The sequence below is a fragment of the Rhea pennata genome, chromosome 16 (assembly GCF_028389875.1).
Source record: "Rhea pennata isolate bPtePen1 chromosome 16, bPtePen1.pri, whole genome shotgun sequence".
Classification (NCBI taxonomy): domain Eukaryota; kingdom Metazoa; phylum Chordata; class Aves; order Rheiformes; family Rheidae; genus Rhea; species Rhea pennata.
This window is the reverse complement of record NC_084678.1, coordinates 12,228,836-12,245,800: the sequence shown is the minus strand read 5'-3', so window position 1 is coordinate 12,245,800 and position 16,965 is coordinate 12,228,836. Positions and strand designations below refer to the sequence as shown.

The window sequence follows — 16,965 nt, the reverse complement described above, 5'->3', positions numbered from 1 at the left end:
TTTTAAAAGTTAAAATATTTTATTGCTGTTCTTTGTAGAAATGCACTTAACTTACATTGTCTGTTCTCTTCCTTTATTTGGCTGTTGCAATATAGGCATAAAAAGGTTACGTTTACCCATTTGTTCAATGACAATACCTTTCTTTTTTTTCCCCCCTTTCACTTCATTCTTGATAGTCTCCTAAGCTTTGCTGGCCAACAGCCCCCAAAACTCTTTTACATAAATACTGTAAATGTCTCCATAGGTTGCAGCATTACAACAAAAGATCTACCGAAGTAGACAAAATGTTCTGTATTCTTGGTTGGTTTTTTTTTGCATTTTAAAAATATACCTAAATTTGAGATAATCTTAACAGAGTAACAATTAAAATAAGAAAATAGTACAGTGCGTTGACTAAAGGAATATTCCGCTCTCCTTCAAGCCTATATTCCCTTTTGCATGTTGAAGTGATTCAGCAATTACTTAGGAACTTTTACCTACATACAATAATTTAGTAAAATGAGAATTAAACAAGGCAGATACTATTCTTCTGTCTGCAATTCACAGCTCATGCGAATAAAATCGCAATAAATATTAAAAAATAGTTTTTCTTTTTCTTTTCTGTTTTTTTTTCTGTAAGGCATCTCTGAGTATTACAAAGTTTTTGTACAACCAAAAAATAAGATTGCTTTTTTCCATGTTCTCCGAGTACCTGTGTACCTCAACAGTAAATAAGAGGATTGTAGGTTTGGTGAGGAGGGGAGGGCTGACAGGCAGATAGGGGTAGGGACTGGAAAGAAGACAACAGGGGATGGAAGCAGACCGCAAAGTGTGCAAGAATCTGTAGTTTTCCTGTAAAACATTTCAGTCACTTTATGAACATCTTCATGACAATATCAGTCTAGATTGGAAAAAAAAAAAAAAAACTTACCAAAGTCCTTTTTCATGAGCCCAGTCAGACTGCAAAGGTTTGGGCTTGCCCTTAACACTATAAATAGCTTAGGTATTGATACGCACCTAAATAAAGAGGACAAAATGGAGGAGGGGGGGATTTCTTTTTTTTTTTCCCTGTTTGTTTCTTTTGTACTTTTTTTTTTTGTTTCTTTTGCCGTCATAGTCGCATCCTTCCACGGTAAAAGATTGTCCTACGCGGTGAGCACGTGGGCAGGACCCTTACTGCATGCGGTCGGGTTGCAGCTGTTGGGGCTGGTACTGAACGAAAGCTGTGGCAGGCGCCGCTGGGTTGCTGGCGGTGAGGGGTGGCTGGACTGCGCCCGTGTAGCCGTATCCCACAAAGCCAGCAGCGGGAGAGGCAGCGTAGGGGTACTGGTCGTAGGCAGCGGTGGTGTATTGGGAATAGGCTTGGCTTGCGGTGGTGTAGTCAATGTAGGGAGACGTGATAGACTGCACGGGGGTAGGGATCACCACGCTGGGCTGAATGATAGCTTGAGGGTAAACATAGTGAGGCGTGAGTCTGTGGAGTCAAAGACAGAGAGTCAGCGAGGGCTGCTGTCCCCCCAGCCCCGCACCCTTGCCCCAAACTCAAGCGTGTCGGCCATGGGAGTGGTGCTGCTCAGTGGTGCTGCCCTCCTGCGAGGAGTGCCAGCTCAGAGTGGGTGGAAGAAAAAGCAAAATGCCCCTAAATCCAAGATTAGAAGTAGTGCAAGGCAAAGCACAGGCTGTGAGCCCTCCAAGAGAGCTCCTGCTCCTGGTGCCCACTCCTTGCTCTCCAGTATAGTCCCTGTATGTCTTATCTCCTGCTGCCTAGGCTGTGGGTCTCAAACTCTCCCCCCCCTTGGAGAGCTGCAATGCAAAACCCTTAACCTGCTCACTGTGCCTTTTTGGCCCTGAAATGCCCTGCCTGTCCCCATCAGTGCTGCCTCCTGCATCTCTCAGCACTGATGCAATCAAGACTTCCCACGCTGGCATGGCAGGTGGAAGGAATCTTCTCCCTGCACAGACTCTCCTGGAGGCTCCTCAAGATCCACTCAGGAAAAAGCAACCATCACAGACATGGAAAGGGCCTCTGGGGTGTTCCCATAGCCTCAGCCCTGCGATCCCTGGGATGCCAGCGACTGCCTCCAAGGCCAGCCCTGTCCCCTCCTGCTGCAGCTGGTGCCCCGGTGCCAGCCCTGCCTGGCACATTTCTGTACCAGAAACGCGAGGTGCCTTGTGTGCACGTGCTGTCAAAATAGCGCGCTCTGAGGGATGGCCAGTGTCTTCAGGGAATAACTGCAGGCTTCCCAGCTTGCCAGCTGTTATCACTCCCTGCACATTTAAGCTGGTGTTTCCATAACATTGGATGTTTAGGGCAATGCTACAGGGTGTTTGTTGTAAAACACAAGATATTAATTCTGGTTTTCTTCCCCTGAGTAATATTCCTCAGTAGTTACTGTGTCAACAGCCCCTCGGCCCAGCAGCAAGGCAACAACCGGCCGCCACTTGCATGCCCCGTGACCTTTAATGTCTCACTTCCAGCAGTGACACGAGTGTCTCTGGGGTGGCAGATCGTGGCTGACCAGCAAGCCGCCCGGCTGCGCAGGAACGCTGAAGGATGGCGGCAGCCTCTGTGCCGGGTGGGCGGCTGGTGGGTGCCAGCGCCGCCTCCCTGGGACCGGTGCTGCTGGCCACCACTTGCTTCCACACCCGTGAGCTTTGGGATCCAGGCTTTAGAGCCGGGCCACGCCAGCCAGTCTGGCCCCGCCGTCCCTGGGGCCTTAGGCATCTCCTCCGTCCTTTCGATTCAGGCCCTAAGGTGCTGCTTGTAAACAGCCCATTGGCCCCAGCCCTGAGGAATTTAGTAATTCTTCTGCGAGGAATTTAATAATGTCACAGTCAATTAAAGTCTATAGACTGAAAGATCCTGGAGATGATTACTGCAGGATTGCCTACTAATTTGCTAGAAACTGCTAATGAGGATGAGGGCAGTGGGAAAGAAGCAGAATGAAAGGGCCAGATCTTCCAAAGAGGCCACAAAAAGTGGCAATATATAGGAATAAGAGCAAAAACTATGCAAACTTGAGGTTAAATCTGTCCACACAAACTGCTACAGTCCAGGCAAAAATAGGTAATTGAATGTATAACTAGAGTGCCAACGATATCTGCGTGCACAGCTCTTGAGAGCAGAAACTCTGCTGTGCACAAGCTTGACAGATTTGGGACTTGTTTAAGAAATTGCTGGTGACAGTCTGCACACCCCTAACAGCATGTGACCACTGAAATATCAGAGCCACGTGCACCAAAAAATGCATGCTATGGAAAAAGTCCTTTTGGCCAGCTGCTTGCTAAACTGCACAACGGAACAGCAGTAACCAAAAAACATCCTCAAGAGATATAGTCTCTTTCCACTCTTCCATCCCAATTTATTTTGTCAAACAAAACAAAAACACAAACAAACAAAAAAAAAAAATCAAGACAAAATTTCATAAAGAGCTTATGCAGATCCAAATATCTTCCAGAGTTTTGTGGGGATTTGTGTGACAGCACATTTCAACCATGACCACTTTTAAAAGCCTCCTACAGGCTTTTCACAAGACATAGGCTCGTGCATGCCTAAACTGCTTTTTAAAGCAGCTCAGCTGCTCATGAAAAGGATATCCTGCCCACTCACCCATCTGATCACCAGAGTTAGAAACATGAGAAGATTCCTTGGACAACTCAACAGGAGGATCAAGTGCTCTGGTGCTATGTGGAGACTCCTAAATGGGAACTGGAAATTGCTGGTGGAAGATTCACTGGTTTTCACAACTCAATCTGTCCTCTGAGCTTGGCTGTCCTAGGTCTTAGCCACTACCTACAATATACTGGGATCTATGTGAGTCTGCACGTGTTAGCTCCCTCTATCCAGCTGTTACAAGTCTGTCTCCATTTGCTTTCCAGCCAGTGCTAGATGGTTTAACTCACTCTGCAGGTAGGAGACAGGGAGAAAGGCTTCCTGCAAACAAGCGCACATTGGAACAGAGTTTTACGTTGTTTCCCCATTCAGATCCAGACTGTGATCTTTCTTAAGGCAATTTTCATTATGACAGCACTACTGCTAATTCTTGCCCATCACAGTAACTGCTGCCTTGGAAATCAGAGTCCTCAGATAAAATAGGGCTGCCTCAGAGTAGTGCTGCATCAGCACCTGGGACAGCAAGAGGAGGGATGGCTGTGAGCATCATCTCGATTTTTGGCTGATTAGAAGAAAGAGCACCTCCAAGGGTCACAGCCATCCCAGGCTTAGTGCCCAGAGAGGGACCTCATGGCCCTTCATCCTCAAATACACAGTACTCAACATCACTGTTTGACTAACAAGAATAAAATGAGGTGACGAATTTGCTCAGTCTTGTTTGGTTTAGTTCTGATCTAAATTAAGGCAAAGGTGGCTGAATCAGAACATGAGGTTAGGTGCAAGGTCAGACCTAGGGCTCGTAATGTCTTACACTCTCTCATCTGCTTGCAGCGGGACAAGCCTTTTCAGAAGAGCTGACCCCAGTCCAAACCCAGAGGTTCGTTCATTTTTGTTATTTCTGTTTTGTTTAAATAACGCACAGATACAACAATGCCCTCTGAGCCTGTCACAGTCTGGGCAAAGGCTCCCCAGTGGCTCCGATACAGCGTCGAGTGCTGACAGAGCGCCAGAGCCAGCGAACAACGGGTGGGAGGAAGCGGCCGTCTGGCAGCGCGGGGCCGCGGGGGCCACAGCGCGCTCCTAGGAAGGGCCGCCAGCGGAGCGTGAAGCTCGCAGCTTGCTGCCATGCCTGGGGGAGCTGGGCTCACGGTCGCAGCTCGTCCCAAAGAAACGCTGCAAATTGGTTTTGCTTTTAAGTACACAGCTCCTCCATTACAGCTCCCAAGAGGTGCTCCGAAGAGACAGCAGATCTGCAGCGTCCTAAACTACTTTCTTTCAACAAGCAAAAATAACGTTCTCTTCAATACCACTTTGAATATAAAAAAAAATCTTGACTAAGTATTCCTGTACTCCCTTTCCAAAAATAAATCCCAATCGAAAACATATATAATAAATGCACGCTAAACCCTGCTGAGCAGGGAGGTTGGACTAGATGATCTCCAGAGGCCCCTTCCAACCTTACTGATTCTATGATTCTAAACACCATACTTTATTGCACCAAAAATCACATTTGGCAACTCCAGATTCTGCTTCTGTTTAAATGGGAAAGTTCTTTCGGATTGTGAATTTTTAATAACTTAGCTAGAAATTTCAATCAGGATATTATGCAGTTCAGACTTAATCTGAATTAGAGAAACAGATGGCAACTCATTTATCAATCAAAACAAAACATACAACCCAAAGTAAAGTCAGCTTTGATTACTAGCAGCTACAAAAAAAACACAAAACCAGTGCAGTACGATGAAGTTATCTGCTGGCTAGATTTAACATCCACAGAAAGGTCCTGCAATATTGTCTCCATTATTTTTGAAGACGATCTTTTGAAAAACATATTTTTTTTTGTGTTCTTCTTCTAAAAATCACCAAGCTCTAATCTTAACTTCTAGAATGAGTCACATCTGTGTTTTAAGATGCCTTTCCCTTCTTCGCTGCAGCTTGCCTCCATTTCTCACAAGAACCCTGCAAGCCAGAAGAGAACTTCATCTAGGATACACAATGTGATTATAAAACATCAATCAAGTGATCAGCAATCATCACCACACATCAAAGTCATCCCGTGAACAGCAGACATAAGAGATGTTTATGACATTACAAATAATCACCGGCAAAGGCCACAAAACACAATGAACGTGGTCAAACCTAAGTTTAGAGCCAGCAGTGCCTGCGGGAGGGACTCGGGAGGGCCATCGCGGTGCAGGAGGGCAGCAATCAGGACCGCGACACTAACCCACGCTCGCTCCTAACTACGCGGCACGACACCACACTTGCCTCAGGATCCAAATTAAAAGACACAGAACAAAAGACATGGTTACACAGCCGTTGGCAGAGGAGATGCAGACTTGGGTTCTGCTTTTACTGTGCAATATAATAATAATAATAGAACAAAAGCAGCTCATTTTCATTGCAGTCCTCAGTGGAGAGATCTGAATGTGTTAGGTGAGGCTTGCCGCTGGGAGTGCTTTTGGCTCCCCAGGAGGTGCAGCCTCCTCAAAGAGACAAGCTAGGCTTGAGGAGAATTTGAAGCAGAAAGGGCTGTATTTGCAAGCAGACTTTTTAAAAGCTGCAGTTGCCTGGTTCTCTGTACGGCACTAGCAGGGCTGGAGCACGGAGTGCCACAGGTCTTGTGTGGCTGGCGGCCAGCAGTACTCCAAATGACAGCCAAAAAGAAAGGAGAAATGTCAGGCGGCCACGTGTCCCACACCCCTTCCTAAACGGTAAGGGCAAGGAAGGTGCTTTTGAGGCCATCCCTGTCCTCTAGCAGCAACTCTTGCTGAGAGTGCTCATCTCAGAGGTACTTTATATATTTGAGTATCTTAGGTAAGGCTTACACAGGGATGCATTTTAGCTGCACTTTCTAGTCCCTCCACTCCCATCCGCATCCAGCAGAACTTCCTATGCCAGGGCTGTGGGTACCTCCTACACGTGGCGCAGGTCTGGGAGAGCAGTAAAGGAGACAGGAGCTCCCGAGCTCTCCCAGACACCTCGGCAATCGGTTTTGCTGGTTCTGGAAAGGTGGAAGACAATGGATTTTTTTGCTGCAATATTCCATCACTAGTGACAGGGAATCACACAAATACCTGGAAAACAGTAAGGGGAAAGTGGTGCATGGGCCTCTCTCCCTGTGTGCCTGTAAGGGAGAATGAGCTGCCCTGCAGAATGGGCCCCCACACTGAAGTGCTCCATGACTAGGAGCACATGGGGAGCACCAACCTGCCCACTGCGCCAGGGCACAACACACAGGGCTCCTGGCAACATCACTGAGATCAGCACACAAACACAACCATCATGACCAGCCTCTTAATCTCTCAGGGAATAAAGAAGCAGAGCCCTTTGTGTCTGCCAGCAACAGCACGAACTCCGGCATTTGACCCTAGGAATTTGGCCTGCATTTCCACTAGAGTTGACATGTTAGCTGCCACAGAGACGCCCACACTGCCGCAACATGTGACAGCAGCACTGACAGATGTATCTGAGCTTGCTGGACATGCAGTGCTAGAGATGATGCCAAGGCAGACGATGCTGGGCATTTTAGTTGGTAGGGTACTGCAGAACGAGCTGAGCACAGCTACAACAGCAATACACAAACTACCCACCTATGGTGAAGTAACACCTCCAAACACAGCATGTACGATAGACGAAGATATATTTGGAAGTGGATTCACAAGTTTAAGTGCATCAGACAGAAGCTGCCAGGGGAACCACACCACAGCAACACCAAGGAAAGCAGCAGCACTTGTATTAGCAATACTGCAATGCCACATCAGTGCTGTGGTGTTCAGTCACATCCTGCCACAACTTGCACCCTAAGAACATAATTCCTAAAGGATGCTCCCAAGCCAGCAAGTATTCAACTCAGTGGAGCCACCTGGAAACTTCAAATAAGCCTCTGTGGGGGTGTTTGCAGGCTTGGATACCTATCTCAGCCCAGGCCATGTTGCCACACAGCAGCAACAGTGAGAAATGCAAGTCCTTGTTCTCAAGTCCAAATATGATGTGGAAGAGCTACAGGCTGGAGTAGAGGCCACGCCAGACCCTGTCTGCCAACAAGGACTCCTGTGCTGGGAGGAGATTTTATGTGGTTTGCTCACTAACAGTTTGGTGGAGACAGGACATTAATTCTGCCCAGACCACTCCACAATTCATAAGCATTTACTGACATGGGCTGGGGTTGAACCACTGACAGGACAATGAATCTTGAAGTTCCTCTATTAAAGCTGATTAAAATATGCACTGAAATGTCAATGGCTTTTGCATCATCAGCCAGCTACTTCAGCCAACTAGATTAGAGTGATCTGCACAACTCCCATGTGGTCCAGTATTAATCCTGGCCTATTACATTTGACACGGACATAATACAGCAAAGCAATCAACCCTGCCAATTTCTCAGTATCTTCTAACTAATTTGCCTGTCTTCTACTCTTCCTTCTCTGGCCTTCTGGGAAGATTTACACAGCAGCACAGGCTATACAACCAGGTTTCCTGCTTCCCTGTTGGGATGAGGATGTAAACACACAGGTGGCAACCATAAAGGAACAACCTGCTGTAAAAAAAAAAACATCCCAGCTATGAATCAGTACAAGAGAAAAAAAAAAGCATATAACAGGATTCAATGATAAACTCCACTAGTTGCTGAGCCTACCTAAACTGCTGCTTGAAAAATACAAATACCAACATAAAAGTGTAATCCATGATTTCAATCTATTTTAATTTTGTCAGGAGAGAGAAAATTTAGTGGCACAAAGGCACTACAGCGGCTGAGAACCTATCATAGCCCAGCAATGCCATCATTCATCATTTTACAGTGTTGGAGCATCTTGACTTCATGATGCAAAAAAATAATTGCCTGTAGGAGAGTATGGCGCATCCCACAGAAACAAACAAAAAGAAATGCCACTTACACCTTCTCCCATGAAGCAGCATGGGCGGGAGCAGGAGGAAAAGGGGGGCAACCCAGAGACAAGAGCACATCTCACAAAGACCTAATCCTCCTCCTCAGTTTAACCAAAGGTCTGAGAGCAACCTTCAGAGCTCCACTGCTAGTGAGCCAGACTCAACACATTTACAGCTTTATCCTCTGCATCTCACTTCCTCCACACCCATGGGAAAAAGGAAAAGAAAAAAAAATTGACCCTCAAAGACAAGCTGAGCCAGAACAGAAATAGTTTTGGAGAAGCAGGCTGAAAAGTACTCAGGTAGCAGAGCTGGAGATAACATCTGCCTGAAACAAGAGCCATCTGGCACCAAGGAAAAAGCAACATGGAAGTTTATCCACAGCTAGTCAGCTGCACAGAGAGGAAAAAGCCCTCCCCTTTCAATTTATCAGCACAAACCCAGAAATGAATTGACAGAAAAACAGAACGTATCTTATACCAATATATTACAAGAATGCTGAGTCCTTCAATCTCAGTGTGAGAACCTCAGAGTGTTAGGCTCATACTGTTGATACAGGAGGAGAACTAGAGGCTTACAGAAATCAACCCAGAAAGCCCCAGGAACTCTGCCTTTAATTAAGCTTTCCAGTTTTCTTCTGCAATGTGAAGGAAAACAGAAGCTGCAGAAACATCTTTTAAATTTTTGCATATACCTGAAAAGTTTTGATACTAAATATGTATTAAATTGACTGTTTTCAACTTGTTCCATTTTTGAACTGGGTTTCTCCAATGATTTTTAAACCAAAATTATCAGTATATTGATCAAAACCTTTTTCTGTTGTATGAAATATTTTGAAGTAGAATGTAGAATGCTTTAAATATGGCAAAAGCAATGAAATAGCTATTTCTAAACAAAAAAAATACATTCATAAAACAGGGAATTTTGTAAAATTCCATTTTAAGAATTTCAGTGATCTCTACTGCCAGTTGTGCCTTTCTTGATCTATAGTATGTAAGACATCTCTCTCTTTTTCTGTCTTCCCATAAATGAGAATCAAGCAGTGAGCTGGGGCACTGCCGCTGCCCTCTGCGCAGCTTTCCCAGGCCTCCAGAGCTGCACCTCTTTGCCCCGAACGGAGCTAGTGGAAGCTCAGCCTACAACAAAGTAGAGCAGAAACACGTAACGGTGGCAACGGGGGAAGCACAGGGGACAGCCACGGTCCTGTTTATGGGATTTACACAACGAGGAATAGAAGACTTGGTTTTAACTCTGAGGTCCAAGACTTTTCATCTTTTGTGATCATAGAATATATTTAGCTCTGGTATGTTGCTTGCTCCCATCTGTGGGGAACAAGTTCTTCATCTAAGTCATATTTAGAAGTGACCCGGTGTCCTTGCTACTAAATTATCAACACAACAACTGTCTGGTTCCCTTGCCGGTGTCCTCAGCTCGGAGGTGGGCTGGTCGGAGCTGCATTTATCATTCGAATTACTCAGGATGAGTTTAATAGTACCAAGTTACGGACTAGAATGCCAGCAGCTACATAAAAAATGATGAGATCAAGCACAAGGAGGACTGCTCTGAAAACTCAAGACACATGCACAAATCTGCTGCAGCGGGGTTAAAGTGGTACCAGCCCAAACCAGGAGAATTCTACATCTGTCACTCCTCAGTGCTCTGCAACAAGGGCAAAGAACATGGGTCTCTACTGCTACTGGGGCTGCTATCACATTGGTGAGGATAAGGAGCAGAGCCAGCGAAGGCAACAGAATCACTCCCAGAAAGGACAGAATGACTAAAGTCACGCATTGAAAAGATAAAGTTACAGCCGGCTCAGGCTTGCCCTCCAGCGTGCACCGGCCTGCCCCCAACTCCACTGCAACGGCATGGGGCATCCTTAATCAAGGCCTGCCCCCCGCGAAAGCTCCGGTCCTGCCCTGTGCCCAGCACACCATTTATACGGCCGCTGTAAAGTCAGTGTATCAGACTGCTCTCGTTTTACATGGTCCCGCGGATCTATACAAGATGCGGGGCGTCAGCTAACTGCACCCAAAACAACAGTATCAAGCCCTTGGGTCAGATATCTATTTTAAGACAGCTAATGCTGGAACCGAAGAAAAACTTAGCAAGAGCCACAAGATCTGCTCATAAGTACATATCCCTAAAAAGGAGCTCTGACTGGCAAGCATGTGGTCTGAACAACAGTAACCATTCCTGAAAATTAGCAGCTGAAGCCATTTGTAAAATGGATTTTAATGTTTCTTAGGAAATTCCCCCAACCACCCTGCCCCCCCCCCAAACCCTTTCATGTTTTTGGCACATGATAAACAGCAGGTGCTGGGTGAGCCAGCCCTCCCCGTGGGAGCTGCCGGCGGCTGACGGGCAGCCTGGGCTCCTGCTGCAGGCCAGCTTTGGGAAGGGGTGAGGTAGGAAGTCAGTGCGCGGGGGATGCCAGCTGACACAGGCTTAGCAGAGCAAGGACAGCGCACGCCTTTTTATAAGCATAACCACAGAAAAGATGAAAGTTTGTTTCCTTTTATTTTTAACCCAACAGAGAAGTTTTAAGGATAAACAGCTGTGAGGGAGGAGGGGAGCTGACACAAAGAGGGACTTTTCTTCACTTCCTAACTGCAGCAGCAGCAATGCATGAACTTTCATAGTCAAAGAGGTTTAACTATTTCTGACTCCACCTGAGACCAAACATGGACCAGAGCAAGCTGGCCCAGTTGCACCAGGCTTCATGAGTCCCCATCACCCTTCACTTGATAAAGTCAAAGCAACAAACACGCCGTGCTACTGTGCTGCTTTAGTGACACTTTACAGCTGTTACACTGAAATAAGCAACTCCAGAGGGACAGCGCAGTGGGGCAGGGCAGCAGGACGCTGGAGCAATGACATCCAGCATGCACCTATGGAAAGAGCTGGATCCTGCTGCAGGAGACAGTGTTCGCTTCCAAGAGCTCACCCACTTACTCAGCCGCTGCTAGATCTCCCACACAGACAGCTCCCTCGCTGGGCACCGCCGCAGGAACGTGTGCCACACTGCCCGCACCCAGAGCGGAAAGCACAGCTGGAGACCAGGCAATCCCCGCTGCCTGCACGAACTTGTGCCCATCTTGGTCCCTTCCTCCGGGGCCCTAGAGGGGGATGCAAAGCAGCTCTGCCACCTCACCGTGGCTTCCTGGTCAAGTTGTCTACAGGGCTGCTCCAAGTAGCTTCAGTGAAGTCTCATACATTTCCCAAAATTTTTGTAAGAGGGACACTGCTGCCATGGGAGACTGCTCCATTTGGACAGCGTGCTTCCCTCGTCCTCCGATCACGGAAATGCATCTCTGTGCTGGCTGGAGGCAAAAGCTGTAGCATTCCCAGCTGCCTCCACGCCCGATGCTGCTTCCACAAACTCAGAGGCCGGCTCTCCAAGTCACCCTGACGCAGACACATCCTTTGCCTTGCATTACTATTAAAATCTCTAGTTACGACAAGCTAGAGACTATTTTTAAAAACAGGACTACTTTTGAAAACAGGATACAGGCTGTCTGTTGAACGTGTGCATGCCCTGCCTGGACAGCGGGAAGAAGGAGAGAGGCTCTTTATGGTTTCTCTTTCTGTTCCGCATACCCCAGGCAATATTTACAGCTGCCTTTGGGACTCTGGTGCTGGGGGGAAGCCTTCAGTTTATAAATAATCCTCAGTGATGTTTAGGTAATTTTCATAGTTTCCGTTCATTTTAAGTTTCACCAAAACCTGTATTTTTGCAGCTTAACAGCTCAAACACGATTGGGTTGCTGCTTTTCTCTTATTTAATTGTTTGGCAGTTGATGAATTGTTCATTCACTTCTTTCTTGCCAAGTCCAGCTCACGCACCTGGTACCCCGTGTAATAGTCTTTTAGAAGACCAGGGCATGAACATTTCACGGAGAAAGGAACTATGGTAGAGAGAGTCCTTGCATTGCCTTACACTGAGAGCAAAGCAGAGTTTAATTCGGGAAGGGTTAGGATGCACCACAAGGCACAGAGTAAACGCGCAATGGCAAGTTGGTCAAGCATCCAAAGACAAAGTCTGATAAACTCCTCATCTATGCTCAAATCCCACAAAGGGCCAATGAAGTCGTGGACACGAGAGATTGCAAGAGCGGAGCCTGGCAGGCCTGTGCTCTCGTTGATGGTACTGAAGAGACAAAGAGGGAACCCGCAGCCAAGCCCCACTGCTTGACTGAACACCTGATGCTTTGCTTGGCAGCTACAGAGCGGCCCTTGCCATGGTGCTCAGGTAAACAGCTCCATGTTTTGCCAAACCCACATTTCCAGTGATTCTGCTCCAGCAATGATTGAATGCAATGAAATTCTTGTTTACCGATGCTTGCAAATAATGATATATAATCCCCTGCCTACAGTCTCCTAGTTCCTGTCTCCTGGCAACTGCTAAATAATTTATAGTGCTTTCTGCTGCATGTGCTAACTGCAGCTCTGCTGGTTTAATGATGAAACCAATGCCTAAGAACTGGAACAGTAACTGTCTAGATCACAAGGAGCACAGAGTCAGTTGATCCCACACTCCTCTGTATGCGAAACTAAAAGTAAACTGTTCAAAAAGAGAAACAACTTTTTCTCCCACAGCTGCGAAGCTGAAACTGCTGTGCAGGAAGGGCACATGCAGGAACAGCCGACTATCTGCAAGGGGAAGAGGCACGAGCTGATGCTCCTGCCAACACGAGGAGCTTAAACACGCTTCATTTTGCTCTTGTCTGTTACTGTGCATGGAAAAACCTTGCAACATGCTAGTTTTATGATCAACTTCAATTGCGCACCACTGTGCCCTTTGGAAAGCCTCTGGTGTTCACATCTTGGAGATACCGTTGCTGCCTACCTCGCAGGCTTGGAAAGCTGTTGTAGTTCACATGCGAGGAGAGCAATTAAGCAGCAGCAGCTTGTCTACCTGCACTAATGCGACTCTCGCAGCACAAAAAGAGACTCTTATTTCATGACAGATGTTCTTCGACGCTCTCCAACAGAGCCGCAACCACTTATGAAAACCGGCATGTTTGAACCGTACACAGGACACATACATGGGGTGTGCACTATTGTGGCAACAGAGTCTCTTACATCCACAAACTCACTGGAATGAGATTACCCAGGCAGTTGGCAACTGCCAGCGTGAGGGCAGAGGAGTGAAAGTTTCTGTTTTGTTGTTAGCTCTTCTTTTTTTTTTTTTTTTTAAAAAAAAAAGGCTATGAACTGAGAATAGGGAAGGAATGAAATGTTTCTGTTGACAAAGGCCAAAATCCCATCTATTTATATTAGAGAAGCACACAAAAACCACAACAGAGCAGTGCTCAAAAGCTTTAAAAAAAAATGTACCTACTTTCTTAATGCTCTTAGAAAATAATAATAAAACCTCCCTATCAATATTCACTTTCTGAAATGGTGTAAAAAAAGAACTGCATCAATCATTAAACAGTTAAATGAAGGCAGTATGACAGTCACTATTGTTCTCATGAAGCACACTTGTCTTTTCCCGAGCAGCTGCCAGATCCTATTAGATGTATAAAAAGAGGACTTTTCTAACTGAGTAGGGATGGTATAAGCTATTGAAAACAGCAGACAAAAGCCCACTTTTGCAGACTATTCAAGCCTTGTATAACATCTGTCCAAAATCAATTTTTGACCTAATGTTACTTTCATTAAGTAGAAGACTGTTTCCAGTGCAATTCATTTTCTAGGATAAAACTGTATCCTAAACATTATTATGTGGGAAACAGCAGAGAGGAAGCAGAATATTTTACTTAAGAAACATGAGAACAAAATTTGCTTAATTGTTTTGACACCTTAAGTCCTACAATAGGGAAAATATTTCCCATTTAAATTTTTCTGAATTCTTGAAGCTGGTAAAGAAGCAAGCAACGTATTACATTTATTATGATTAAGATTTACTGAGGATAAAGGAGGATATTTGGGAATTACACAAAAGCTCACAAATACACAAAACTTCTGAAAACTTCACAAGAAATAAAGCACTCTGAGCATTAATAGCAGCTGTTGAAACTGTCCACTCTTAAGGGCTTTTCTCACGCATTTTAAATAATGAGGAAGTTTATTTATGAATTGATTTCAAACTGACTGTTAAGAAACATTTTCACTTACCCAAAAGGTCTCTGAATAAAGGCTGGATGTAGCTGCTGCACACCTATGGTAAAACCTACAAAAGTGTTCAGAAAACTAGCATTAAAAAAAGGCAGCGCTTGTCCCATGCAACTTTTAATACATGTGCACAACCGCAGCTCAGTTCGCATGCATGTGATGAATGAAATACACGTACGTGAGCAAATTTAGAGCCCCGTTTTGAAGTAAGTTAATTTTAATACACATATGTGATATGCACAGAGACCAGACGGGAATTCAGACTAAAGAACAATGTGAAAACCCTGTTATGAAAGCTGACAGTGAATGATAATGGCTTATTTTACATATTGGGTACTGCAGTCGCTAAACTAAAAAGCAGAGTGATTAAATGGATGTTATCGTTACCGATGTAACAAGAGGGAAGAACAGGAAAACCTATTAGCTGTTGTAGAAGTTGGCTATAGCTCCGTTACAGGAGCTTGGGTGCATAATACTGATGTAACAGGTACAAGTAAGAAGATACAGGAGCGAGGTAACTGGACTACAGCATCCTCACTCCACAAGCAAAACAGTGAGGGATGAGCACGGATCATTGGATCGGATTAATCCGGCCCTTGTCCTGCAAGTTATTCTAATAGGGGGGGGGGGGATGGCCAGGATGCCTCACCAGTTTGAATACTCCTTGGTTTTGCTCCCAAATATGCCAGGTTCACATTCGCTTTCCTGCCATCAATGATGGGGTTGGGATCTTTGCACGCTCTTTCAGCAGCAGCTCGGTCTGCCATGGTCACCTGGAATTAAGCACAGCCTTGTTTGTAGCAACGGTACTTTGCAAACTCTCTGGCAAAACGCGCTGAGTGGAGTTTATTTATTGCTCTATTTTGAAACCGCAGCTAAGCTCTGCTCCTTGAAAATCTCACTTGCACAGTGAGTCAGGAAGGGGCCTTGAGGACTTGATAGAAAGGAGGGCTCTCCCCTTACGAACTCCTCTGCTGGGCTCGCGCTAGGTATCTCCCCTTGCTTCCCCCTGCCCTTCTCTGTTACTTTATTCTTATTTTTTTCAGAAGTTGGTGGTGCCGGTCCCAGCAGGCCCTGGAGCGGGGGGTGCTCAGAGGAGCCCCGGGGGGAGGACACGCTCTCCGGGAACAGGCCCGAGGGGCGCCCGTCGAGGGCGGCACAGCGTGCTCTGCCGGAGCCGGGAGAGCCGCCGGGCAGCGGGGACGGACGGACGGACAGAGGGACGGACGGAGGTGCGGAAGGCAGCGGCCGCCCGCACGGCGCCGCCGGCCTTTGTCCGCGCGCGGCTCCGCGCTGCCCCCGCCGCGCCGCGCCCCTCACCGCCGCCTCGGGCACTTACAAAACCATATCCCCGGGATTTGCCGGTCTGCCGGTCCGTGATCACGACCGCCTCCTCGATGTCCCCGAAGACCTCGAAGTACTTCCTGAGGGAGGAGTCGGTGGTGTGGTAGGGCAGCCCCCCGACGAAGATCTTGGTGAAGGTGGTGTCCTTCTGCACCGTGTGCATGGTGCCGGGCGCGGCGGCGGGCGCCCGCCGCAACCAGCATCCACCCCGCCGGGCGCGCGGGGGACGGGGGGAGCCTCCGCCACCGGCGGCGGCGGGAGACCCCTGCCCCCGCCCCGCACCCGAAAACGCCGGAGGCGAGAGAAGAGCCGGGCGGGAGCCGCGGGGCTACCGCGGGGGCATGCCGCTGCGCGGCGGGCCCGCGGCGCGCTCTGTGCCCACGCAGCGCGGGCGGCGGCGCCGCGCCCGCGCCCTCCCGCCGGTGCCGGTGAGTAGCGGCCGCGCGCCGCCGCCGCCGCCTTTGTAGGGCCGCGCCCGCCCCGCCCCGCGCCGCCCCGCGCCGCCGCGCGGACCCGCCCCGCGCCGCCGCGCAGGGGCGCTCGGGGCGCGTAGTCCGGGCCGCGCCGCGCCGCGCCGCGCCGGCCCCCGCGGGCACCGGGGACCCCGCCCTTCCCCGCGGGCACCGGGGGGCCCCCTTCCCACCGGCACTGGGGGCCCCTTCCCCTGCGTCACCGGGACCCGCTATCCCCGCGGGCACTGCGGACCCCTTCTCTATGGGCACTGGGGACCCCCTTCCCCACGGGCACTGGAGACCCCCTTCCCCCGTGGGGACTGGAGATCCTCTTCCCCTGAGGCACCGGGACCCGCTATCCCCAGAGGCACTGCGGACCCCCTTCCCCCGTGGGCACCGGGGACCCCCTTCCCCCGTGGGCACCGGGGACCCCCTTCCCTGCAGGTGCCGGGACCCCCTGGCCTACAGCTGACCCCAGGTGGGCCCTGCAGACCCCAGTGAAGACGGGCTCCCCCACGGCCAGGCCTCCAGGCAGCCCCAGCTCGGCGCGGACTACAAGTCCCGACG

At 48.3% G+C, this 16,965-nt stretch overlaps 1 protein-coding gene across 1 annotated transcript; it reads right to left on the bottom strand.

Moving 5' to 3' along the window:
- On the bottom strand, nucleotides 1-16,251 carry RBM38 (RNA binding motif protein 38). Its single transcript, XM_062589595.1, has 4 exons — nucleotides 15,942-16,251; nucleotides 15,252-15,375; nucleotides 14,606-14,660; nucleotides 1-1,453 (listed from the first exon to the last, which is right to left on the bottom strand). Exons 1-4 carry the CDS (start codon nucleotides 16,107-16,109, stop codon nucleotides 1,153-1,155), a joined length of 648 nt encoding a protein of 215 aa, XP_062445579.1. The 5' UTR covers nucleotides 16,110-16,251; the 3' UTR covers nucleotides 1-1,152.
- Between the last annotated feature and the right edge of the window lie 714 nt (nucleotides 16,252-16,965).

What these genes read in the sequence shown, in the direction of transcription:
- RBM38 (XM_062589595.1), bottom strand. Translation starts at nt 16,109, where the DNA reads ATGCACACGGTGCAGAAGGACACCACCTTCACCAAGATCTTCGTCGGG. An exon ending in AATCCCGGGGATATGGTTTT is followed by an intron (nt 15,376 to 15,941) that starts GTAAGTGCCCGA and finishes GCTTAATTCCAG; the next exon opens with GTGACCATGGCAGACCGAGC. An exon ending in TTTATTCAGAGACCTTTTGG is followed by an intron (nt 1,454 to 14,605) that starts GTAAGTGAAAAT and finishes TTGACTCCACAG; the next exon opens with ACTCACGCCTCACTATGTTT.